The sequence below is a fragment of the Harpegnathos saltator genome, unplaced genomic scaffold (assembly GCF_003227715.2).
Source record: "Harpegnathos saltator strain DR-91 unplaced genomic scaffold, Hsal_v8.6 scaffold414, whole genome shotgun sequence".
Lineage (NCBI taxonomy): Eukaryota > Metazoa > Arthropoda > Insecta > Hymenoptera > Formicidae > Harpegnathos > Harpegnathos saltator.
In genome coordinates, this window is record NW_020230222.1 from 1,204,654 (window position 1) to 1,232,350 (window position 27,697).

General features: G+C 41.7%; 2 protein-coding genes across 3 annotated transcripts; both read left to right on the forward strand.

The window, feature by feature from the left end:
• Window positions 1-11,865: 11,865 nt before the first annotated feature.
• On the forward strand, window positions 11,866-18,812 carry LOC105185552 (uncharacterized). Its single transcript, XM_011145152.3, has 4 exons — window positions 11,866-12,011; window positions 14,239-14,293; window positions 17,045-17,203; window positions 17,640-18,812. The coding sequence occupies exons 2-4, from the start codon at window positions 14,249-14,251 to the stop codon at window positions 17,826-17,828; spliced, it is 393 nt and encodes a 130-aa protein (XP_011143454.1). The 5' UTR covers window positions 11,866-12,011; window positions 14,239-14,248; the 3' UTR covers window positions 17,829-18,812.
• Window positions 18,813-19,446: 634 nt separating this feature from the next.
• Smurf (SMAD specific E3 ubiquitin protein ligase) lies at window positions 19,447-26,037 on the forward strand. 2 transcript variants are annotated; one of them, XM_011145153.3, is made up of 12 exons: window positions 19,447-19,669; window positions 20,525-20,563; window positions 20,648-20,756; window positions 20,835-20,968; window positions 21,417-21,681; window positions 22,014-22,456; window positions 22,715-22,964; window positions 23,077-23,246; window positions 24,034-24,224; window positions 24,362-24,759; window positions 24,961-25,421; window positions 25,797-26,037. In XM_011145153.3, exons 1-12 carry the CDS (start codon window positions 19,615-19,617, stop codon window positions 25,982-25,984), a joined length of 2,703 nt encoding a protein of 900 aa, XP_011143455.1. In that variant the 5' UTR covers window positions 19,447-19,614; the 3' UTR covers window positions 25,985-26,037. The 2 variants fall into 2 exon arrangements, with proteins under 2 accessions (XP_011143455.1, XP_011143456.1); XM_011145154.3 differs by having other exon boundaries at window positions 23,080-23,246.
• Window positions 26,038-27,697: the final 1,660 nt, after the last annotated feature.

Here is a 27,697-nt window from a genome sequence, read left to right on the forward strand (position 1 = left end):
CCCGACGCTGTGCCGAGAAATATACTTCTTCGAGGAAACTTAAACTCAGGAACGCGTTATTCAGGCGTGTAGTAACTTTTTCCTTCGGGAATGAACGAATTGTGAAAAAGAAACTCTCTCTACATCACCAGACACGTTCTTCGGGATCGGTGGATTACGTTACGATATTTCTCAATTTATTTCTCGGACCGTGGAATTTCTTATTCACGCAAAGAAAACCGCAACATTTTTTTATTGAAAAGTATCCTTTCCTGGCGCGTGTACTCGGCAGTCGAGTACTTCCCGTGAGACACCACGAGTGATCGGAGAGTCTCCTGACGTTATTAAGTCCGTAACGTAATTCGGGAAACCCGCTCGAGAGATCCAGGACACGCATGATGAATCATCACACGGTGTATAACGTTTCTCGGATTTTACACGCCATCGTCATTATTACTTTTACATTTACCTCTTCTCCGCGGCACCCGACTCCAAAACTCTCGAATCCGGAACCGACCGACTATCTGTTCCACTTTCCAACGAGACGCTGAGTCCGGAAAGTCCAACTTTAATTCTGTCAATTGCACGACACCTTTCGACGGTGCGCATTCTCTGCATTTTCGTTCAGCTTTCGAGAGCTATGCCTGGTGATAAAAATAAACGTTTCTCACTTTCGTCCCCTAGATGACGAAACGATCACAACCGTGACGCCTGTCACGGTTTCCGAAAAAATTACCGTGGCAATCGCTCTCGATGTAGAACAGAAATATCTCTCGGGGAAAAAGGTAAGGCAGCTCCTCTATCAAAACCGGCCATTTAAGCGATAAGTCGATACTCTCGCACCGAGAAGTGAAACTGTGACTCACTTTAAAACTCCTCTGCGAGCCGCAGGTCGCGCGTCCATCACCCGAACATACCGTTTCTTTAATCTTTACTGACGCGCTTTCGGGATGACAGACGAGAGAAAGAGGGAAAGAGAGAAATTCCATTCAGCTTACTTTTAACGGCAAATATCATGCGCCGCGGTGCCGAAGCAATCGCCATTACTCTCGGCTCTGCTCGCATAATCCTCGGCAGGAAAGACAGCGGGGTTAGGAGAGAGAGAAAGAGATAGAGAGAGAGAGAGAGAGAGAGAGAGAGAGAGAGAGAGAGAGAGAGAGAGAGAGAGAGAGAGAGAGAGAGAGCCACCCCACTGTAGCGTGAGAACGAACTGCTGCGCCCCGGTTGGAGGAAAACAAATTTATGCCTCGAAGGGTTAATTGATATATACGACATCGTTCGGTACCGTTGATCTCTCCCGACGCGGCTCCGCTCGGGACGTTTAACGCTCGCGCTCGCTCGCGTAAAATAAGAAGTCGGGCCGGGGCGGCGACGCACGTTCTTAAGACGCAGCTCCGCGCGCGGCGACGACGCCGCGTGCCGTGCGTTAATATTGAATTCTTTCGCCGACAAAGAGCCCAGTGTGTTCGCGACGAGGCGCGGCGGCGGCGGCGGCGGCGGCGGCGGCGGCGGTGGCGGCAGCGACTGCCGTGTACCGGCGAGAGTGTACGGGCGGTGCGTTAATAACGACGCGGCCACGCCGCCCGTAAAGCAATAAGTAATCACCGTCGTAACTGGGTTAACTGCAACGGCGACGACGAGAGATATGGAAACGATCGAAAAACCGAGCGGTTTTTGCTCTTCGCGTTACGCGCCGCGCCGCGCCGCGGTACATTCCGCGGGAGCGCATACCGGAAGTGCAGTTTCACGGGACGGGCGAAGACGGAGGCGATGACGGCGAGCGAGCGCACAGCCACCGAAAATAACCCCGCCGGTGAGACTCCCGTAAACTCGGAGCGAGGCAGGCACGGAGAGGGTCGCTTAACCCATCCACCCATGGGTTACACAGGCGGGCTTTCGCACCGACGACGCGGCTTTTGTCCGGCGGAGAACCGGAGCTCCAAGGCTGGACCGAAATGCGCTTTTATTGCCGGCGGATTCGCGCGCGAGTTCGGAATCACCGTCGCGGCCCAGCGCGATGGCTGCGCCGGGATATTTTCTTGTTCGAGGACTCGCTCACGCGTCTTCGTGTCATGATCAAGAGATATGCGCGTGGCAATAATGTTGATAATAATAATAATAAGATCGATTCATATAACGGGAGGAGGGGGGACCGCCTGGTTTGCGCGTTTCACGCGGTGACGACAGCGGTGTTCGCGAAATAATTCGTACAAACGATCCCGGGATCACAGCGGGACTGTCTGCTATTCTCGTCGGGGGCCGTTTTTCATCGGGGGCCAGAGAAGACCGTCTGTTTCTTCCGCGTCATATTTTCCTTTGCCGAAGGAAAATATTATTTCGCGTGGGAATTTCCGCTCGCCCCAATCTTTGTTACCCTGCGAGCGCGCACTCGCACGCCTGCATTTCTCTCGGTTGCCTCGTATTTCCCGAGGGAGAGACGTAAACAACCACCGCGTCCACCCCGCCCACCCTACAAACCCCGTCGTGGCGCAAACACGAGGGGAGATAACCCATTGGGTGCACCTCGCGCGGAATCTCCAGCGGATTTGAGGAGAGGAGGCCGCACAGGTGAAAACCGACGTCCGAGTTCTCAACGCGCGGCCGAAAATACGCAGAACCGCCCCGGGATTGATTCATCGTGCAAACTCTCTTCCTCTCTCTTTCCCCCCCCTCTCTCTCTCTCTCTTTCTCTTTACGCTTGTTTTAGCCGTCGTGGCTGCTGCAGCCACGTTTTTCACCTGCACATTGTTCACGTCGATGCACGAAAAACAATTAAGCCGTCAATTTCGCGTAACGTCATGTGGAACTGGACAATTTCGATTTTGAAATTCCACAGGGCGTGTGCTCGAGAGAGAGAGAGAGAGAGAGAGAGAGAGAGAGAGAGAGAGACAGAGACAGAGAGAGAGAGAGAGAGAGAGAGAGAGAGAGAGAGAGAGAGAGAGAGAGAGAGAGTCGGGGCGGTCGATCCCACGTCGGAAGAATATTTCACACTCTTCCGTTCCGTTCTCAAATAAATGTTCGGCATTTTTTGAGACCCTTTCTCGCGTCGTTTTTCAGTCCGAAGTCACGTTTGACTTTTGTGGAAACCATTCGTACAATCTTTATTAATCACATTCGACGTTATTCGCAGCAGGAAAACTTTGATTCATTGAAGAGATATTCACTCTGGAAATCCTATGTGTGACCTAAATTTCACCTTTGAAAAATGCTGTTGCGCGATAAGTAATTTTGGATGTTTCGGTGAAATGAAACGATTATATTTTGATGTCGTTATAATTTTAGGAAACGGTGTATACACCATTTCGATCTACATATCTTCTTGTGTCTTCTCTCGAGCAATCCGTTATTTCACGAAGTTGTAACGGCACAAGAATATGATCGTTCCATTTCTCCTGAAAAACCCAAAGTTATTTACGACACAATCCAATATCTTCCTTAAAACAACTAAAAAATTTTATCGTGTACATTTCTAGCAATTGATAAAATTTTCATTCGCAGGTTAGTCTGAGAAGGCGACCCTTTCTTTCAAGATACTAAATTCTCTGCCGATTTTTGATTATGTTAATCTCGAGGGAATTTAGCATAAGAAATCTATTTCTTTGCTCCTCTCTTGCTGTCTCTCTCTTTCTTTCTCCCTTTCTCGACTCATTTCAGAGCACGATGATAGGCTCATAGATTTTTTTTCCTTTCAGATTCGCGCCGTTCGTCGCAATGCAAGTGTGGACGACCAGCAAGTGAGAAGCAAAGCGGTGCGTCGCGAAAGTACGTATCGTTAAATAAATTATTCGTTAATGTATATGTCGTCGTGCTCAAATGTGCGCGTGCAATAACAGAGCACAGCGAAGTTGAACACACACTGAAATTGCGCAATGGAAAATTATTTAGAAGTCTCTGCACCTCCGGCCAAGCCGAGCGCGAGAGACGACGGCTTTGGTCTCACCGCAGCAGCAAGAAATAAATTTCACTTGGAAAATTGATTTCTTCCTCGTGCGGTGTCTTCCTCACTCGCCGACGTCTTCGTCGACGATTACCGGAGATTTATCGAATCGGTAATAGCGGTAAAAGAAGCAAATCGGATTTTTCTGCTCGATCGCACCGCCAAGGTCGTCCAGACGATGGAGAAAGGAGCGGAGGCGCCATTGAGGAGATACAATTACACGGGGCATCCACGTGTTCTCCTCCTGGAAGTCGCCGAGAGCATGACTATACGTGACGAGGCGATGAATTCAGGAAAAAAAGGAAAAGGCACACGCTTTATCCGCGGACGAGCTGACGTTGCGTAATGTGTGTGCCATCTCCGTTTATAATTATACATTAGGCGCCAGCTCGAAGGATAAGTAAGACAATAAAGTATCCTACATCTCTCCATGTGTTTATCTATCGCTATGCACCAGACATCCGCTAATAGATCCTAAGCTGTAATTTGCAACGTGAACACTTGCGACTCTAAGTTGTCACTCTGCCAACGTGCGAGTTGGCTTTCGTAATTTAATATTTTTTTATTCGTTTATGTCGATTGTCAGCTATTGTAAATTGCAATTTGTCAGTAATAGAAAGATTTAATGTATTAAATTGTATTTGAGGAAAGAAGAAGACCGAAAAAATGCGAAATTAAAAATCAAAATTAATCAATAGTGAAAGTTGATGATTTTGATCGCAATGAATTCTTATATATTTCGCTATTGTTCAAGGTGTTGGAGATATAGTGACGGTATAGTTGGAGATTTTTATGGAAATGTTTTCCACGGAAACCCCCTGTGATTTCCCGAAAATGTCGCTCATCGCAGGAAAGCGTGGTCGAAAAATTTCGTGTTGCACACGATATCGACATCTTCGAAAGTCTCGTAAAAACGTAGCGCAACGTCGAGCGTGTTCGAAAGGATCGTAAAATTTATAGTCCGGCATAAGAGGGTATTCGTTTTCATTAAGGAAAGTATTTATGCCAGGCCGAAAAGCCATACTCGAGTTTAGCGTTCCGGTGCTGTCGTTCTCGTTTGACCGTTAGGATAGAGATGCTTAAACATTTTATTATAGCACTTCGTTCGTAAAGTGACGCTGTAAAACACTTTGATTTCGAATTTTCACTAGATCAATGTAACAAGGCTTCAATGGTGAAGTAATAGAAGGCGATTTACAGTTAAAGTCGGTTCCCTCGCGCAGTTTTGTGCGAGGCGGCGCACTCGCGCAAGCATGCAATTCGAATAAATATTAAAATAGAACCATGTGCGTTTAATCCCAGTTAACGCAAACGAGAAATCCGAAATAGAGCACAAATGACGTCAGAGGCCTTGAGAAAATACAGCACGTCTGTCGCATTGATCTTGATTTTCACGGTTGACAATAATTTAATATTTCATCGAAAGAAGCATCAACACGATATTTTTCGGCGACACTTACGGCGATAGCGACGGCAATGTCGGCTACCACAAAGAGTACCCTCTTCTACGTCCCCGATATCCTCTTGTCAGAAAAGCACTGACGTTCAATTGGAATATTTCCAAAACGCGTTTCACGATGCTTTCGTATCTTTGTCGTCATATCCAGCTCCGATCGTAAAACTTCTTTCCAGAATTGTCGAAGATTTAAGATTTGTCAAGCTCGTACCGTAAAATATATAATCGATTGGTCAAACAATTACACGTGCTGCCAAAACCGTGCTGCCAAAACCGTGAAAAATGCAAAAATAAAAAATTATTTATAGAAATTATACCTACAAAAAACTGCATATTTGTACAATGTTCGTGAGCATAAAGAGAAATGTGCATTCAGCTTGAGAACAGAGAATCTTTGGAGTGTCTACGACCGAGGATGTCGGAATGTGAGGGGAAAAAACGAGATAAAAATCGAACAAACGGGGAGATTAGAAAGGGAGAAGAATATCTACCTGCTGAGCTAACGCGGTCTAAATGTTAAGTATAAGCGTGTGGGTTCGTCCTATCGGACGAGAATAACATGTCGACTTCTCAGAGATTAGATGGAGATGAATTCGAAGATGAAGAAGTGGAGGCTTTCTCATTAGACATAAATTTTTTAATCGAGATCTTACAAAATATAATTTAGAGAAAAAATAAGATATTAATTCCCCCAAATAATATTAATAATAATTAATAACAAATATTTAAAGCTCCAAACTAAGATCAATAATTCAAAGCTTATGGAAATGTGCACAGAGCAAATGTATGTAATTTTGCAACGTATAATTTATATATGTATGTTATCCTCGCGCTTGATTTCATCACGTCATAATCGCGTCTGCCTGCATAAATTATTTGAAATTTCACCAAACGCGCGCGCCTCATTCGCGGTTCATTGTCTGTTTCTAACTCCCGAAGGAGACAATTCGATAAACGACGTGAATTAATAGTGAACGTCACTTCAGTCATTGTTCATTTGTCAGATAGTTCAGGAATGTCGAGTTTCGCCTCTAAATTTAGGTTACATCGACAAGGGAATCTGCCGGCTATTTGCGTCAATAATTAACGACTTAATGGTGAGTCAAGCCGAAAATAGTCGATCGATTAGGGAGGATGAAGCCTCGCTGGAGCTACGTAGACTCCGGGAAGCTGCCAGGCTCGCGGCTATTTATCACAGTGGCGAGAGAAAGTTCAAGAAGAGGACAGATCTTTCGTACATCGTGCACGTCAGTTTACACGGTGCCCAATTCGTAAGAGATCGGATATGATTCTGAAGCTACTTCGCGATAAAAAGTCGATACGAAGTAAATACTAAATCTCTCGTACTCAAATTATCGTTCGAAGCAAGAATTAAGAACGACATTCGAGTGTAACGTCGACTGTATCTACCGTCCTGATTTTCCGATTCTCACGTCGAAAAGAAAGAAAGCCAGAGAGAAAATGTTTTCTAGACAAAGCGAATTCAAAAGTGTCACGCGAAAATTTCAAATATACATGAAACGAATGAAATATTTCCATGATCTACTTTCCTCGCGGAAGAACACGATATGTAACACCTCGAGATAGCATCGCTATCTTTACGTGTCACATCATGCATGCGCGCGAGGGTAAAATGACTCTTTATATTAAACAATGCGACCGGGCGACCCAGTTTTCGTTTCTTTTTTTTTTTTTCCTTTGGACCGGATTCCTCGTCGTCGCGCCGTGATTCAGTGCAGACGTTCTCACGATAATCGCGGCGCCTGTGTTTCTTTATTATGTAATCGAACACGATGTTACGCGCGACGACACGTATATCGGGCTCTGTGTGTAAACATGCGTGTCAGCACGCGTACGTACACCGCGAATTCTAATCACTTCAGGAGGAAGACCGCGCGGCTTCCCGTGGTGTTCGATTACCCGCGTTCCATTTCAGCTGACAATTTTATCACAATCAGTGGAAACCTGCTAAGAGCGTTGCTGCCCACGAGACGTATCTCGCAGGCTCGAGAGCGCTTTTGTTAGAAACGAAAAAGAAAAGAGAGATACATTTTTTTCTCTCGCTTGCTCTCTCTCGTCCTTCCCTGTCAGACCTGGAATATTTCTTTTCAGGTGTTCATATCGGTTATTGAGATATTTCATCACGTGCATCACTATGCGAATAAATACGCGCGAGAGAAGGACGACACGATCCCGGCACTGCCGGAGGAGAGAAATCCCATTTTCTTTTTGTACCCTATCTGTATGCTGATGAGTTTTTTCCTTACGATCCTCTGGTTTAGATACACACTGGCCGACCGACCCGTGATAGTGAGTCTTTACTTTGAAAGTTGCTTACGAAAATATACGGAATATATATAACATGCTTATGCAAATATAATTATTTGGACACTCGTTTGATGATAACACAACGGTCCGAATCATTATATTGTATCGATTAAATGTTGCAACGTCTGCTTAAACACGCAACTCGCGTATTTGCATTGCAACAGACCCAACTCTTGACACACGGTTCTCTCAGCGATTCTTAAGAAGTTAAATATTTTTACAAGACTAATATGTACAAGTCATTAGCTCTCTCGTAATGGCGTTTGATTCGATCCTACCACTGATCTCGAGGAATGAACGTTTCACTTACAATCGTGTGTTCTCTTTTCCATCCACGTGTATAATTAGTTGTTTCATATCGAGTATTTGCGGCTTTTATTTGCTCGACCATTTGCGTATTCACGTTAAATAATAACGCATTATTATGAAAACGAATTCGCAAGGCTTTCGCAGCGTGTATGACGGGGGCTGTTCTAATGCTAGTGACGGGGATAATGGAGATGAAACACGCCGATACGTACATCGATATCACTGAAGTCTCCGACGAGGAGTTATTGGAGCATCCCGTCTTCGTTCATAATTTTGTCATGTGTATATTATCGATCTTTGTTATGACTCTGTATCTACTCCAAGCCTGGGTCGTTTTCGACTACTGGCGGTGGGTGCGTGAGTGTAAACGAATTTGACACTTCGCGTTTAATATCGAATGTTATATGTTTCGTGAATATCTTCTTCAGTGTTGTACTTAACACACGCGTTGACTGCCATGGTGGTCACCAGCAGCTTTAATGTTGCCACATCTCTCTAATTTATATATAAAATATAGCCGACTGCGTGTAACAGATGAAATATATACCCGACAGAGAAGCAACGAAAAGATTTAACGAGTATATACATCGCGAACTGCATTTATTTGTCGCATATTTTATGATTTCAACTGCAATTGAGTGTTGAGATGATCGGTGGCAGTCAATGTGTTAATTAGATAAATGTGTAACGCGAAATTATTCGCGACTCTGTAGCTCCGAAGAGAACGAGATCTTTCCAGTACAACGGGTGACACGCGAACTTCTGACTCTAGCGTGGACACTGATGTAACCGTGAGTTCCACGGTTGCAAAGATCGATGAACGCGAGTCTAGACAGCAGGTAGTAGAATTGGCACCAATTCCTACTTTCGAAGACTTGTCTACCCCAGCTGTGGTCGTCGATGATGCCGTAAGAATGATCATCACGCTTCTCACACGATTCTATCGATATCTTAAAACTTGAAATGGATCAGATGATTAGCCGTGACGGACAAAAAACAAGGGGATGTTTTATGACGTGTGTGAAGTTGGCCCCGCACTTTTTTAATTTGGAGTTTTTCTTTATTGTGCCGTATTGTGCTACGTCTGTGCTGATTTGTGCCGCAAACGCGAGACTGATAACTTCAATAACATTTGAGAAACAAAATAAAAACGAAAATTTGTCAGCCCCCACTTTTGTCCGAATGAACCCAAGTTTTGTTTGTAAATTCCTACTAATTTGTGCCGCGTTGTGCCGTTTGAAGAAACTGGATATATCCTTTCGTTCAGTAGAAAAAAAATGTTAAAGTTAAAATACAAATTAACAAATAACTTTCTACAATGCATTTATCACAAATCTGCAAGTTGTGCTGAATTGTGCCAGCCGAGTACAACAAGAAACGACTAAGACATGTTCCGAAAATTGCACAACTTGCAAAAGAATTAACAAAAAGTGGTGGGCAAAACAAATTTTTTTTACATTTTCGAAATTTTGAAAGTTGTGCCGGATTATGCTAGTTAAGTCTAAAAAGTGCGGGGCTGGCAAATTTTTGTTTTTATTTTTTTTCTCAAATGTTATTAAAGTTATCGGTCTCACGTTTGCGGCACAAATCAGCACAATTCGAAAAAATACAAAATTCGAAAAATGCGGGGTCAACTTCACACACATCATTTTATGTTCGAAAATGAGACGAACGTTTCACTCTGTTATATAGCATGCCATTGGTTCGTTCATTCCTAAGATTGTCGAATAATCTATAAAAAATCGCTCAACTAATAGTCAAGAAAGAAAATGTCTTTTCAAAGTCACGAATTTGGAAAATTTGATAATAATTTGTCCACGTTTTATTCTCTCAGGACATGCATGGAGAGCCAATCCTTTATTGCTGCTTCGTCGACTGGTACAACTATGTTAGAATAAAAATGAAAAGTAAACCGAAGCACGAGTTTCAAGTAGTTCATGTCATGTGACGTCTGACAAGTAAAAATGCTCAGCCGTTAATGGTACGGACGAATTGAAGAAATAACGATTGTTGGTACATCGCTTTTATCGCGTTGTCGTTGTGGTCTTCGAACCGGTGTCCATCGCGCCATCTTAAGAGACCTTGTTCAACGTCAGTCCGTAGAGCCGTTCAGCTCTACGAATAAAACAGTCGATTTGTAACTACTAGTCCGAGTTGTTTGCGAAAAGAATACGCATTTGTCCAGCGCCCAATACTTTTTTGTCTCGACTCATCGCTGACAATTTCCGAAATCCGCCCGCCTAATTTGTTGTTAAAAAATATACATCATTGAAGAATTAAATTATATCACTAAAAATCCGCCTTAAAAATATTTTGCCTGTCGTTTGTGTGCGACGTGCCGTCTGTTGAATTGACAATCTACAATTATAAATTATCTTTCAGCAATTATTTTTACGATGCTACGGTGACGAGCAGATGATGTCAGAGTTCAAGTAACAATCGCGCGTGGAACTGATTCACACAAGAAGCTGCGAGATAGATAACATGTATACGCATAATTAAATCCCGATGACCCAACGTTTTTCCAAGAAACTCGATATGTGGTATCAATATTTCTGCGAGAGCAATTTTTTTGAAATTCCACAGAGAAATGTCGACCGTTGTTTTGTACATTCTCCTGTGACATAACAATGTTTCTCTATATTTAACCGCAAAATCATTTTCTCGAACGTTAACCAAGTTTCATGTGATCTCCTTATCAGCGATATGGCCTTACACTCGTGTAATTACATTCATATGTATAAACGTAAGAGTTCAAACATTTTGCGAGCGTCGAGCGAAAGAGCAAGGGTGTGCCAAATCCACAGGGACCGTGCAAAAACGCACGTTGTATCATAAGTAACCGGCGAAAGGAGGCTAATGGATGCGAACGCGAGCGGCTGCGGATAATTTGCTGGTAGCACGTGTGGAAAAGACGGCTACGCAACGCTAAGAGCGCAGGCGAGAAAATAAAGATGGCAAAAACCTGACGTGTGCGAGCCGGGCAATTAGACGTTAGAACGGGACAAATTCTAACACGCACACTAGCCTGCACGCATCTACATTCGTATGAATGTAAAAGTCTCTCACGTTCATCTTTTGTGTACCGGAAATTAACTGTGGATCATTATAAAACTTGAAACATCAGCCTCGTATGTTATATTGTTCGTACTGTGACGATACGTGACGTAAGCGTGTAACAAGCAACGTGATGTCACGCTCAATGCGTAGAATTGACGTAATCGTCGATTCATAAATTCTCTTACCTGATGTAGATGACATTTTATAATTACATAGCCGCGAAATATCGAAATCAGCAATTATTTTTAACGAAATTTTCGTGCATCCGCGATGACACGAAAGATAAATTTAAACTAAAATATCCAAGAAAAACAACAGGTATGTTTTTTAATTAACTCATGTTTTCGCGAACATCTGCGCAAATTTTAATGACTCAGCAATTAAAGGTGTATAACGAGATTAATTAAGAGGATGTTCAAAAACATCCGTTGGTTTTTGTAAATAATGTTGTATATAAATATAAACGAAAATTTGGCGCAAGGAAAATCTCGTATAAAATATGTATACTAAAATTCTAAGAAAATTTGCAAACATATATTTTCTTCCGAAGTGCCGAATTTGTCATATTATGTGCACTTTGGTGAATTTTGTAATTATATCAGAGCCATGTAAATGTCAATCGCGTTCTCTAGCGTTAACAGCGCTTCGATATCGTTCTTCGTCAAAAATTATGTCAGCGTCTATTTGTGGATAAATCATGTCCCTCCGAGTCAGGCTGTGGTCAAAATGAGCGTCACTGGACCATAACATTCATGTGTGTACACTCCGTTCAATGCGTGAACACCATGATAGCAAAACCAGCGGCGTGTTTCCGTCGATCGTAAAAATCGAGGCTAGCTGACGCGCCTCCACAATGCGTGGTCGGTCTTCAGCATCAGTCGCCGTTGAACCCTCGTCTCGTGAGCAACTGTGTGACCGGTGAATCGTAAGAAGCGCGGACACGTAAGTACGCACAACGACGCCGTGCCTCGACCGGGACGCGTCTCGTCGAACGTGGACTTTGAACTTTCTTTTCATACATTTTCAAAATTGGAAATACGGCAACTTGCCCGGGTTCTTTTCGGCGTTCGTCCGAGTTTCTTTGTTCCTGGCGCCCGTTCATGTGCTAATTTGTGGTTCGGTTAATCTCGGCCGATCGGAGCGCGACGTTAGATCAAAAAGCGAAGACGCTCGCGTCTGCTGTGTTAAACGTTTGAAAAATTCGTCGCGTGAATTCGCGCGATTTGTCTCAGTACGCGCCTCGCGAAGTAAAAAAGAACGCAATTCGCCCCGAAAGGAAATGATCCCGAAAGAAATTACAAAAACGGAGTCAAGGCAACGAGCGGCGCGCGAGCAGCGTGAAAGTGTCTTCCTTTTCGGTACAAAAAATGCGTCCCCCTTCTCGAGCGATGTTTGACCGCGATTTACATTTCGATGCCCGATTTTCATCGGGTAATTACGACCGTTTGAAATCACGCGTTATTGGGAATAACATTGAGATCTCGTCGCCTACGCCGCCGGCTTCGCGATGTAATTGCGTACGTCGCGGATGGTAAACAATTAACAATCGATCCAAGCGATTCATCTCGAATAACGTCGCGTTGTCCACACTGATTTGTCGATTAGTCTCGACTCACTTTTTTAGACTTTTGCTACTGTTATCTTTGGTTTCATTTTCTCGCAAATAGTTCCTACAGTGCGTGATTCGATAAAAGATAAATACTCTCTGTACTTGTACCGAATCCAACTGAGCATTATATAAATTAATAATATCAAGAAATAACATGTTTGAAAAACTATGATTTTCAAAATATGACTAATTAGTCGGTTATTTTTAACGCGATTTACGCTTCATATCTTCTTATCGCGAGGATACTCGTTATATCAATTTCAGACCGATGATTCAAACAAACCGAGATTAAAAATTCATTATGCCGTTGACATACTGACGCTGTCACTCGATGACGCCATGTAAATATGCAGCACATACAAATAAACGTACACGTATCGCGCATACAAATAAACGTACACGTATTTTTACTAGTTTCGTTGCATCCTATCCCGTCTTCGGTCGGTATGTCATGGTCGTCATACGTGCCGATTCGCTCAAGTCATCCGACGGGTGACGTGAAGTTTCGCCTAAGTATCAATTAAGCACGCACTATTTTGCTTATCTTTGACGGTACCGCGGGGCAAATTTCTCCGTGACGTATGTAATGCGATACTGTCATGGTTAATAGTTTCATACAAATCGCTAAATTATGGTGGCTTAATTGCGTCACGAGTGTTTATTTACCGGGAAAAATTCGCAGCTGGAGATCCATGAGAGAAAGACAGGTTTTAATATTTATCCATCGTATCCATAAATGCTTGCCCGATTGAATTTCGACATCGCGTTTTCACATTACGTTTATATTGATCTCGTATTGTCCGAAACAAAATGAATGCGAACAAAATGAATGAAAATGGATATAACGTCAATTTACAGATAACGTTTATTTATCGCCTACTTATATTGCGTAGATAAGAGCGAAATGTCTTCTATTTTCAAATTTATCTACGTTTATTCATAAGATGCTCCTATTCGCGAAAAGTTTATCAGACATTTGCGCTTGTGCATGGCAATTTTCACCGAGAATGTCCACTCGAGAGTGAAGTCTAAAAACTCAAAGAAAAAATAAGTCCAATTAATTTCCATGTTCGAATTTTAGATCTAATTATGAGATACGATTCTTCGATAATTCTTTATATTAACCGTCACATAATGTTCGCAATATTTCAATTGTGACAGTGCCTCACATTGCTGACTCTACGTTATTATTTTAAAACATGTACACGCCCTCAGAACGCGTAGAAGGAAGCACATGTCAATCGAGCTTATACGGCGTACTTCCGGCTTCTTTTGCATGACTGTCGCACAACTATATCGATTGTCGTGTCTTCGTTTCTCTTTATAGCTCATTAAGTTTGCATGCGGCTTACATTCTGTACTTATAGTTGCTATATTTGCGCGTTCGTATAGTGCGTCTTCGGGTTTCGTCAGTTAACATGTAATTATAATTCATCGGATCACTTTGCGATCCTACGTACCATTTCATTACGACGTGAACTTTGACAAACGTACGTTCTTATTTATCTCGATAAACAACACCGTTAATTTGTGTATTCAGTATTTCTTTTTAACTTACAGACCAGACGAAATGGCTACCATTACGAGGTTATCGATCGTAAAATTCCTTGAACTCGTAAGTATAACAATAAGCATAATAAGCATAAGATTATCGCGAATCTCTGAAATTCGTGGCCCCGACGTCGTAGGATTGTCTTTCGTTTTCTGAGTGAAGTGTAAATCTTAACCTTTCCTATGACACAGATTCAACGAACATCAATCAATCAAACGATAAATCCGAATCGTATAACTTGTAGAAGCGTTCGGATTTTGCAACGTTACAAGCAAAAAAAGTATTGACATCGTAAATTAAATTTTTTCTTAGTTGAACTCAACACACATACGGTTGTACGAGGTGACAACATTATGAAATGTTCATTAACATAACCGGAAACGCGCGCGTTTACTCGCAGGCTTCTCCCTTTTTACAGAGTAAAACACACCGCGCGGTGGCTTCTCTCGCAAACCGCTTTTTCTGCGAACCGCGTAAGACAAGTTGCTCCGCCGGAGAAACCGTCCTCTATTATTAGCATTTAAAATCACGTGAAAATGGAGCTTTAAGAAAGTTCGAGGATCGACAGCGAATCGCATAAATCTGTCGAAGACAGATCGCTCGGCTTTTCATGCAACACGTGTCCCGCAGAGCCACGAGAAAAACATTATCCTCGAGGTCGGCCGAGAACTTCTCCGAGAGCCACCGCCACCACACCATGCTCTTGGGTTTATTTTTAACAGCATTGCGCCGTTTCTTCCGATCGATTGACCCAATTTCGAGTAGCTCACATCCATCTGCGCGATGCGTATCGCGCTTTTCGCAGCTGAGAAAATCGTCTGCGCGTCGCGGTCGGATTATTGTTGGTAGAGCGCGGCGTTTCACGCTGCATATCTTTCGTGATTCGTAAGGCGACGAGAATGGAGAGTGACATAATCGGCGCTGATTATCGCACAAGAGCGTTCTCTCCTCTCGTTACGGTCGCAATGCGACCGAGTTGCCCGGAAGTCGACCGGTATGAGAGTTTCCGTTAGGATTCTTTCGGACTACGTGCCGTAATGCGAGAGGGGCCCGCGGTCTTTTGTGCGTCTTGAAACGTTTGGAAACACACAACTGGTTTGCGGCTACGCTTTTACGCGTTGTAAAATCTCTACGTCAATCTCTCTTCTTGCAGCGATTAACCATGCAATTAAAAATGCACCGCAGACTTAATTTTGCATTGCTTGAAAATATCAATAATATATTAGTATATTTCTCAAGATATCAAGGAATCAAAAATAATAAAATTAAATAAAATATTATTATTATAAAAAATCATAAAGCCGAGATTTGAAAATCTAGAAACGTTGCTCACTAAACAAGGAAAGACGAATTTCAAAATCATTCGTGAAACGAATGCTCGTCTAATTATGTTCAAAATTAATGTTGGCTCTTAGTCTTATTCTAACAATCTTTTATAGCGTTTCCTTATATATTATTCGAATCATTTCTCTTTTAGTTTATCGGTAAAGTTTCTTAACGGTGCAATGTTATTCCAAACCCGTTTCACGATAAAAATAGCAGAAAATTTTGCAACGCACGTCGGCAATAAATTTGAGATAAAATAAAGTTACGTAATACGATACGAAAAGTAATACGATGTATTATCGACGAAGTATTATCATTACATATCGCGTTGCATATAAATGCGAAATATATAACGATAGTGATGCATAATTTGCATAAAATAGAAAGTTAGCGTGATAAAAGTGATATGTCTGAATCGACAATGAGATGAGGAGACGCGTGAAAATAAATTGATTGTACTACTTTTTTCCTCAAAGTTATGATGCTGCCTCAGAGTAGATATTTATATCGGCAATGTTGTACCAGATAGTAGCATCTCTTAATGACTAGCGGCTGGCTGTAGTAAATGCGACGTACTATCGCATGCTTGCCCACGCGCACGTGTATGACCGAACCCTCGACTTTTTGAGATATACTGTACAGCGGCAGTGTGTTCATCGCGTCAAGGCTAACCAGTTGAATTTTAACGTTGGCGCCGCGGTGGGCCTCAGGAGGAAAATTATACAATTGCAAAATGCAGTCGCGTAACCCTAAATTTGTTCTACATTTTCCTACGATTTCTCGTCAATATTCAATCATATTATCAACTATCTCATTTAAAAAATAAAAAATATATATATAAATAATGTGTATATTTTGTATAATAATTATATATATATATATATATATATATATAAAATTCAGAGAAATAAAAATTTAATTTATTTTTTTATTAAGAGTAAAATACCTCAATGTACGAGATATTTGTGTGTAACTTTAGATACTTCACACACATACAATAATATTTCGAAAATTCTTGGATGCATCAATTTTGAGATTCAGAATTGCTTTGTTCGTGGGGCGTGCAATGACCGTGTCTTCTACCGATTATAGTTAATGACACGCTCGAAGTAGATTCTATTCCTACGCGTAACTGTGTTAATGATCCGACGTACTATATCTAGCCGGTTAGGTTTAAGAGTTCCTGACCTGTTGTCTGGAGATAAAAGTTCTATGCCAACTGGGACGCCGAGTGGATAATATTTTATTTATGATGGTATCGAGAGAGTCGACGTACTCTCCTCGGCTCGACCCAGTTTCGCAGGCAACGTTCGCACCTTCACTCAGGTAACGAAAAACCGTTACCGCTGTGATTTTCACACGCGTATACAATGAAGATAGAAGGATGAGCGAGAGTCCGAGTTTGATTAAAAGAAAGAGAAAGTATAGCGCTTAATTGAAAAAAGAGTATATGTCCACCTCCCTTCAACCTCATACTATTGCCTACAGCTCTTAGTATGCATCCTTATCGGATTGCATTACAATTCCTTCAACGCGGGAGATCATCACACCGCGATGATAACCATGGGTACATTTGGGGGATATTTAATTATTTTGGTCGGCTTGTTCATCGGCAGTGTCATGGGAACGCCAGTGAATCGTCGTGTGGTATGTTAATGCATATTCCTATTATGTACCAAATATTGCAGAGCATGCAGAGTATAAAAAATAAGATATTTGCACGTATAATTATTTTTAAGGTAAACTTAAGCGAGTAAAATGTATTTTTTCGCTCGATTAGTATATTAAATCTCAATGTAGTATTTTGTTCTTTCGTATAAGATTATCTAAAGAAAAGGAGTGTTCAAATATTTTCACTCATCGTACATTTCCCTGAGAAGTCTGCATTTGCGTTTTTTCAATAGCACCGTGAAAGCGTGAAATTGAATAGGAAAGAGAAAAATTGTTAAAATTATTCATAATTTGTGAGAGTGGAAAGTCTCACACATGGTAGCAAAGAACAAACCGGCTGACCAGCTTAGAATTAATTAACACTGACCGCGCGATGAACCTCGCATTTAATAAAAAACAACTCACCCCGCAGGACCTTTTCTTCTCGCTCATCGGATGTGCCCTGTTCATCGCTGCGGGCGCGTTGAACATCGACTTCTTCCAGAAGCTGAGCCACAGCTCGTCGTTTCGCGACACCGGCTTGGCCAAAGGTTCCATCAGCATCATCGAGGGCGTTCTCTTCCTCGTGGACGCGTTCCTCACGTTTCGCGGGGAGAACTGAAATAAGCCGCATTTGATTACGACGGGGACTGCACGGCCGGCAATCGGTGTTAACCACATTCCGTGATCGAAATGACGAATGCGGAATTCTCTAATCAGTAAGGGACGATACTGCCAAAGACTTTTCCGACGTGTTCGACGACGATGCATGTGTTCGACGATAACGCGGAAAGAACAAATTTTTCGCAGCCGGATAAAGCGCGCGAGACGCGCAAATCGCGCGGGATTCGCACGCAATTTCGCGAATTTTCCCAGATTATGTGAAGCGCAACTTATCGCAATTATCCATCTGATCGAGATGAAATCACAAAGTCTATTCGTCTAACTTGCCGAAAAATCTAGATTCGGAGCTACATTCTCGAAGTAAATTATTTGTTATACGTCGTTTCTTCTATCAATAAACGGATACTTTCAAATCGATCGCGTCGTGTATTAAAAAAAAAAAATGCGACTTCGCGAGACGGTGCCTTACCGATAATAGTACAAAATGTAACGCGAATCGTATGTACCCGAGAAAAAATAATTATATATAATTTATATACAATTATACACACGATTTTATATATAATTAAAAATAATGTCGCTCGGGTAGAAACGACAGACAGTTACCTACATGCACATATTAAACGTTACGAAACGCTGTAATACTAATAAGAAGCGGCAGTCCCTTCGTAGAAGCAGGCCAGTTGAGATATCGTAAATGTTATTAACGTGCTCATATCGCACTCGTAAGCTTAAGTCATGCTATCACGTTAAGTACGGCAAGCAGCTGCGCGGCATGGAGGAAGAATACGAAAGTATCATGACACATTCTGTTATTGCGCGACGCGCGATATCTCGACTCCGATGAAACATTCTCGTCGCGACGATCGCGTGTATGTCGTACGCCGTCCCTCTTTCACGAGCATTCGCGTGTATATTTATCTTTGATTTGTACGTTTCTATGCTAAGAAGCCCAATAATAAAAAGGAAATAATGAAACGAACCGACGACTGAGAGAATGTTTTCACACCTTGATTCGCCGCCACCGTCCCGTCTCCACTTCCTCCTCCCACTCTCGGCGCGTTCGTTGCAAAACGCGAAAATATTTGGACGCGTCTCGCGCGCACATACTCTCGCCCGCTCCTGTTCGTTATCGCGTTGTATAAACCAGACTCGATCGTTATACAACAATGCGCAGGAAGTTTCGCGTGACGTAATTTTCGCTTGAACCACTATACGAACGCATCGCATTCGGCCATTTTGGAGACTAACCCGGGTACTAGTACGCATTGTCGCTTTTTTGGTTAAATATTCTGATAAGCCAAAATATTCGATCAAACGCGCACGGAGACGTTTCAATCGCCAGTCCGAAACGCGGAATACATCGGGAACCGAATAGACGCCATCATTTTGCGCGAAATTGCCGATAGACAAGTTAAATTGAAAATAATACCTCGGGAAACTGCAAATCCCGCGTGATCCAAGGTGGGCGCCGGCGAAAAGAGAACGTAACGGTCGCGCACGCGCGCGAAGCGCCCTCGAGATTCGAGATCTCGCTGGTCGCGGATATCGATTCGCGTGGTCGCAGGCGGCCGTTGGAGCGATCTCTCGCAGTCGATTGCGAGTAGCTCGCGCGAGTGCTGTGTATGTAGCGGAGAGCGTCGGCCAGTTTACGTTGGTGTGGGTGCGGAGCAGGCGAGTGCGTCGCCGTCGTGCGTTCGCAAGAAAGCACAGAGTCAAGCCACTTTTATTTACCAATTACGCAGCGCCGATGTGCGGTGCTGAGTGTTAAATGTGCGTGCAAAATGTCGAATCCAGGCGGTAGCAGGAGGAACGGCGCCACGAAGATCCGTCTGACGAGTAAGTGCCGCGTACACCAGGCGTCCGTCCGTCCCATCCCGTCTCGTCTCGTCTCGTCTCGTCTCGTCTCGTCGAGCGTGAAAGTCGCGGCACCACGGCCACGACACGGCGTCGACGAGAGATCCTCTCGTGCTCGGCCTATTTTTGTTGTGCATTATTCAATGTAGCCCCGCGCCGTAGCCGCCGTTCGCGAGGGGTCGCGACGCGAATGAAACGTCAAATGAGGAGGGCCCGTTGGCTCTAGGATAAAATGCCGTTGATGTCGCGTGTCCTGGCCGTAGGACGCGAGCCGTGGCTCCCTCGTCCCTTGGTTATGGCAACTCCCTCGGCGGATGCTCGCGGCCCTACCGCGCGAACACTCCCCGGGAGGTCACTCTTGATGTTAATTCTGAATAGACATTAAGTCCGATGTGTCATTCTGGCTGGTGCCCGCCGCGGTAGCCTTGACAGGGCCCGCACGAGGAATTTTCTGGGGCATTGTGTTCTCTCTGTATTATTGTATTTAACGCACTTAACTACCGACTACTATAGAGACCGCTAAATCGGATCTTCTAGTGGGGAGCACTTTAGAAAGAATACACAGCACATTCCAAGCTTCACGTGTCTCTCTAATGTGGCTTCACATGTGCCCTTACTTTCCTTCTGAATTATTAATGAATATTGTTTCAATTGCTAATGCAGAATCTAGGAGCAATGCGGTTGATTTGCTCAATTGATTTGTGAGGATATGTTGTAGTAACTCGTGGGAAATAAATTGCTTGTGATAAAGCAGGAAATATAATATATGAAATATGGTTTAGCATGATTTTAAATTATTAGAAATAAATGCAATCACAATGTTTCTCTGTGTTACAGTTTTATGCGCCCGTAATCTTGCTAGAAAAGATTTATTTCGTGAGTACCGTGTTTCCTCGCGAATTTGAATTTGTATGTACATGTAAGAACATGAATAAATGGGCTAAAAATAATTATTTTTAGGCTTACCTGATCCTTTTGCTAAGATAACTGTTGATGGTTCTGGCCAGTGTCACAGTACAGACACCTGCAAAGCCACCCTTGATCCTAAATGGAATCAACATTATGATTTGTGAGTAACTATATTGTAAACTGTAAAGTACATTTCATTTATATTAGGAAAAAAAATAACCGACTGTTATTTATACAGATATATTGGAAAGAATGATGGAATCACTATATCTGTGTGGAATTATAGGAAGATCCATAAAAAGCAAGGTGGAGGGTTTCTAGGATGTGTACGCATATTATCAAACACCATTCAAAGACTTAAAGATACAGGATGTATGTGTTTGTTTTACATTTAGATTTAGATTTAATAGTTTTAGATTTAATTTTGTTATAAATGTGTTCCATATATGTGTGTGTTAAGATTCACAATAATATGATATTTACATGAGAACAGATTTTCAAACAAAAAATATTTATGTTAAAATGTATATACAAATGCTGAATAATGTACACACAAATATGCAAAATATACACATTTATATCTGAAAACAATTAAGCCTAAATTAAGTCCAAATTTTATGTTGCACGTCGTGTTTCTGTGAATCCAAATTAATTTAAGATTTTTGCAACAGTTGATCAAATAACATTTCACATCAATATTTTCTCAGACATTCAATCAATATTGAATGTCTTGATATGTCGATTTAAGAGAAAAGAAGATATGCTGCTTGAATAATTTTCTTTCTTAGAATTATTTTTTGCAACGTGCACATACTTTTAGATCAACGATTGGACTTGTGTAAAGCCCATTCCGACGACACAGACGTTGTAAAGGGGCAAATTGTAGTGTCTTTGTTGTCAAGAGATGGTCACAACGGTGCAGTGAGCAATACAGTCTGCCATAATGCAGTGGTCGATGTGCTCGGAGATTTAAGTTGCCCGAATGACTTGCCAGACGGGTGGGAAGAGAGGAGAACGCAAAGTGGTCGACTTTACTACGTAAATCACCACACGAAAAGCACGCAATGGATCCGTCCTAATACTCGGTAATATTACATTTATGAATATTGGTAGACAATGGTAGTGTAGAACTACGTGTTGAAATATTAATGTTGCTGAATACACACGCACATACACGAATAACAATCCTGAATGCGCGTTTGCAAATATTTATTATAATCGTAAACATATTAGCATACGAAATATATATATGAGTATATTTCCTATCAAAATATAGATTTGCAACTAAATTTACAATTACGGCAAATTTATAATTCAAAATCGTTCTTGTTACGTATAAGTGGTTACGTTTTATCTGACACTGATTAGAATATCGATATGCAACATGAGTACTACTTGAATGACACATCATCAACAGGCCTAATATTATACCGACAACACCGGAGCCACCACCGTCGTCGGAGCCGACGTCTCCCAGCAGTAGTGCGAGCTCGCCGAACGTGAGGAATGAAAGCCCAGCGAGACATACTTCGCCCGAGTGGGATGGCGACGGGACAGCGAGTCAAACTCCTAGCAGAGACAGCTCGGCGCAAAACACGCCGAGAAATACACCGACGCAACAACAGAATCAGCACAACATGAGAAATGTGCCACCTGCGTCATCCGTAAGAGAACGGCGCGTGGTCAGAGGAACCGATGAACAGAACGGCAATCAAAATGTCAACGGAAGACTAGAGCGCGGCCTTAATAGCGGTCAACCGCGAAGGCCTAATCGCAGCAACAGAAATAGAAATAATGTTATGCCAAGCAGCGACAGGCGAACTGATCCCCCGCAGCCGCCGGACTTACCTCGTGGCTACGGTACGAATTCAATGACAGTACTCGATATGAAATCTCTTCTCGTCGACCTTCGCGATTCTCTTCAGTTTCTCTCTTTCTCGCACGATTTTCTCTCCTTGATTTCGCTTTCTTTCGTCACCGTCACTTTTTCTTTCACCGTCCTTCTAACCTAGGATGTATGTTATGATTTGAATTCTGTAAAGTAAGAAGGAGCATGGAGGAGGAAGAGTTTTGTCTCGTTTCATTACGTTTTATTGTGACTATTGTCTGTGCAAATAGAAATGAGAAAGACCCAACAAGGTCAGGTATACTTCTACCATGTACCCACTGGATCTTCTACCTGGCATGATCCAAGGATACCACGTGATCTGCAAGCTAATGAACTGACGAGTGAACTTGGTCCTCTTCCTAGCGGATGGGAGATGAGGCAGACCCAAAGCGGACGGGTGTATTTCGTGGATCATAACAACCGCACAACGCAGTTCACCGACCCCAGGCTGTCCAGTCAAATCATAAGCAATCTCTTGAAGTGAGTATACAAGTGAGAAGACAAGATATAGATAAGACAAGAATAAGATACAATTGTCACGGGGAAGGACCAACTCTGTGACTACGAGGATGTAACGATATTATTCCATCAGCAGTAGGAGGCAAAATAATAACGTGAATAACCAAACGACAAATAACGCGAGCAATTCTACGACGAGCGAGACCGCCGAGGCAGACACTACGAGTTCACCAATAGTTCAGCCTAACACACCACAGCAGTCGACGAGAAATGAAAACGGGAGTAACAACAATTCCCCGACAAGTGAGTTATCGTGAAATATCTCAAAAACACGCTTCCCCATAAAACAGGAGAAAGAGTAAAGTCCTACTTCGCGTTACTTCGCGGGGACGTCACGTGTGATAGCTCGATACGGCTTTGTCGTTACACGGTTACTCGAGAGCGACGCGTTCAACTCAGAAGCACACAAATCAAAGCCGAAAGCGAAAAGCACCGATGCCGATTTTAAGACCTTATGTAAAATCTTATCTCTAATCTCTTTACATGCATCTTACATATTTGATAAAGAAATATATGAATCACATAATCAGTTTGCTTCTACCAAAACAAAACAAAAGGTCACGTCTGTGTGTGCGTGTCTCACGGTTTTATCTTATCTATAGCAAGCACATCTACCTGAATGGTTAGGTTTCATTGTAAAAATCTGCTCTTTGTGCCTCTTTACTTGTCAAATTATCCTTCGAATTTTCTCTTCTCCCCCTTTCATTTCCCATTTGATCCGCACACGTATCTTTCCGTCGAAAAGTTCTGCTTTATTTTAAGTATTGAGAAGGCAGCTTCGGTAGAGAAGAAGAAACGCACGAGACTTCTCAGTCTTAGTTGCAACGTCGAATCGTTAGGTTGTCTTTCGTTTGGTCAAAATGCCGTTTCACTTCGGAAGGCTGATGCTCCTCAGGAACGGTAAAGATTGACAATCTCAATCTCGTATATCACGTGTGGATTGTGCGGAATATTTGAACGCTCGTGTGAGTGCGCGCGCGCGCGTGTGTGTATATGGTGTATGCTAAAATTCTTGTTTTCTTTTTTTCAGTGGAAAGTGTGCGGCCGCAAAACGCTCAAACGGTGTCAGAGTTGCCCAAGGAACTTATGGATAACGAGCTACTGCCAAAATACAAGCGCGATCTAGTAGCGAAACTAAAGTGTCTTCGAGCGGAATTGAATGCCCTTCAACCTCAGAGTGGTCACTGCCGGCTGGAGGTGTCGAGAAACGAAATATTCGAAGTGAGAAGTTGTCTCATGTCTACGTGTTCTCCTTTTGTACCAAAAGATCTCGTCACTAAACGCGAAGAATCGGAAACACTCGACTGAATTCATCACGACTACGCCGCGATCGTAAACAATATATCTCGTTCTTCCAGGAATCGTACAGGCTGATAATGAAGATGCGTCCGAAGGACATGCGGAAAAGACTCATGGTGAAGTTTCGCGGCGAGGAGGGTCTCGATTACGGCGGCGTGGCGCGCGAATGGTTGTATCTGTTATCGCATGAGATGCTGAATCCTCAATACGGTCTCTTTCAATACTCGAGGGACGACAATTACACGCTACAAATTAATCCGGACTCGGGCATAAATCCCGAACACTTGTCGTACTTCCACTTTGCCGGGAGGATCATAGGCATCGCTGTTTTCCACGGTCACCATATCGATGGTGGTTTCACGACTCCGTTCTACAAAATGCTACTTAACAAAGCTATAACACTGAGCGATATCGAGGGTGTCGATCCGGAACTGCACAGGAGCCTTACGTGGATGTTGTAAGTCTTTTTCTGTTTAATTACAACTTTTGCAAACGATGCGTTTCTGTATTTCGTGTAATATGCTGCCTTAACAACAACTTCTGAAAAATTGTCAATTTGCTGTATCTATCATTATTATTTATTTATAATCACTGCCTCATGACTCATAATGGCTTTCATTTGATAATCTTTGTAATTCATTGTATCTCATGTTATTAGGGAAAATAGTATAGACGGTGTGTTAGATGCCACATTCTCCGTAGAACACAGCAGCTTCGGAGTGTTGAAGAATCACGAATTGAAACCGGGTGGTAAAGACATTCCGGTAACGGAGGAGAACAAACGGGAATACGTCCGTTTATACGTCAACTATCGATTCATGCGCGGTATCGAGCAACAGTTCTTAGCGTTGCAGAAAGGATTCCACGAATTGATTCCTCCGCTGTTACTGAGACCGTTCGATGAGCGCGAATTGGAATTGGTTATCGGTGGTCTTGGTACTATCGACATAAACGATTGGAAGATGCACACTCGGCTTAAGCACTGTACACCTGATACACCAGTGGTGCAATGGTTCTGGCAAATAGTAGAGTCGTACGGCGAGGAAATGAGGGCACGATTACTTCAGTTTGTTACCGGCAGTTCCAGAGTCCCGTTACAAGGATTCAAGGCTCTGCAAGGTAAATGTCACCAATCATTCATACACAGAACTGATATCATTGTATTGATATCATTAAGTGATTAGTAAGTGATTAATAAGAGATTATGATATAATTATTATATTCTCTCTCAAGTTCTAAAATATTCTGAATATTCTCAACATTTACCAGGAAATATTAGTTTAATATTTATGCACATTGCATTAAATTTTGTATATTTAATTAGCATAGTATTTACATTAAACATAGTATTTATATTATATTAATAAACAATGTAAATAATTATATATAATATGTAAATTAATAATGTAAATGTAATATTTACATTAATTATTAATATTTATGCTAAAATTTTTTATTTTACTCAAATAACTCATTGCATTTATGTGTGTGTAGGATCGACAGGAGCGGCGGGTCCTCGACTTTTCACGATCCACGTTGTCGATGCTCCAAGTGAAAATCTACCAAAAGCACATACTTGTTTCAATAGAATAGACATACCGCAAAATTACCCGAATTATCAAAAAATGCTTGACAAACTTACACAGGCAGTTGAGGAAACTTGTGGCTTCGCTGTTGAATAATATGGTATGGTTCTGCAAAAAGCTTCAGCATGATTGTCTCCTGTATACGCTCTAGTATATACGTATATATGTATATATATATATATATATATATATATATATATATATATATATTTAAATGGTTCCGAATTTTCACGATAACATTAACCGCTTGCGTTGGAATCATTTATGTTCTATTACTTACGAATCTACGTCTAGCACGTCTCAAACACGTAATGTAAATGTATGCTTTTGTACTCCTTGAGCATCAGCCTATATAAGCGCGTATGTCAGTCACGCGCAAGCGTCAATTAAATGCCAATGCAAGGGGTTAACAAACTCTGCTAAACAACAAGAGACAAAGTTGTTCATTCTCTATACTTATAAATCATCAAGAAGTAGTTTTGGGAGATTTTGCGAGGTAGTTTTGTTAGAAGGTGTTAATACGTAAGCTATCAGGGAAATCATTCTGACTCGTGTACAAATATCTAAATGGCCTTGGCGATCGTAATAACAAACTAACGATCGCAAATCGATATCTTGCATATCACACAATGCGTACATTTGATTCCAATTTTAACAGTTTAGACTTTGTTTTTTTTTTCTTGATGCTTTCGAATGCAATTTGCAACATAGCTGGTAAGTCAATGAGACAAATGGGAATTAATCAAAACTTCGTTTTTTCGTTGGATCATTGGCTATGTTTCAAACTGCATCGAGAAAAAAAATGTCCAAAATGTATTCAAACTAAGTGTACATTCTTTTTTAAACCTAAGTCCGAGTAAAAATCTTTAAAAAAAATTTCTCAGTACGTCTATACATGTCAATTTTGAAATATTTATTAGTTAGTCCAGTGTCTGTCAGCTTGCAAAAATTATTCTTTTGCGGTGAATATTTTAATCAATCTGTTTCTTCTTTTTATGTCTACTTAGATCTATCGAAATCTTCATCACATTTAAAATCATTAATTTCATGAAATTCATCAATGTTAATGTCATTATTCAAATTAGAATATAAGATGCAGTATGCACAAGTATTTGTGGAAGATGAAATCTTCCAAAGGTTACAACTATTATTATTATTTTTATTACTGTGTATAGAATTTTTATCGAAATGTGAAATTGAGATAATATTAAAGAATTGTGTCAAGAATCTCGAGATTATAAATGTTGCTAATTGACGATATAAAGAATCGGCTCGCGCAGATATTAATGCGATTCACAAGTTTGGAAGTTTTCAATTCCACCATAAACCTTTAAACACCATAATATAATGCACACAGTCAATTAATTCCATATCAGTTATCCGGCAAGTAATAGGATTTAGTGTCGGACGAAAGATATACACATGCGAGAAAAGTTCACTCTGGTAGGGAAATACTGGAAATATCTAGTATTATTCGGTGTCTTAAGGGAAAAAATATAGAAAGTTTGTACATATGTATAATTCTGAACGCAAGTGTTAAATATCATAGTTTTTATCTGTCATTTTAACGAAAGTTGTTGTAATTTATAGAATATAAAGGTATAACGATAATAATGCCGATATCGAAGGCCGTATCTTCGATTGTCTATTAAATCTAAAAGTTCGCATTAATAGAGAGAGACGTCTGCGATACGCATATATCAAAAATGTTGAATGCAGATTTATTTATATTTCATTCCTCCGGCAACGTTTTTCACTAATATTCGCCATTCATTTGCAAGAATTTATACCCCAAAATTAAGCGTTTCT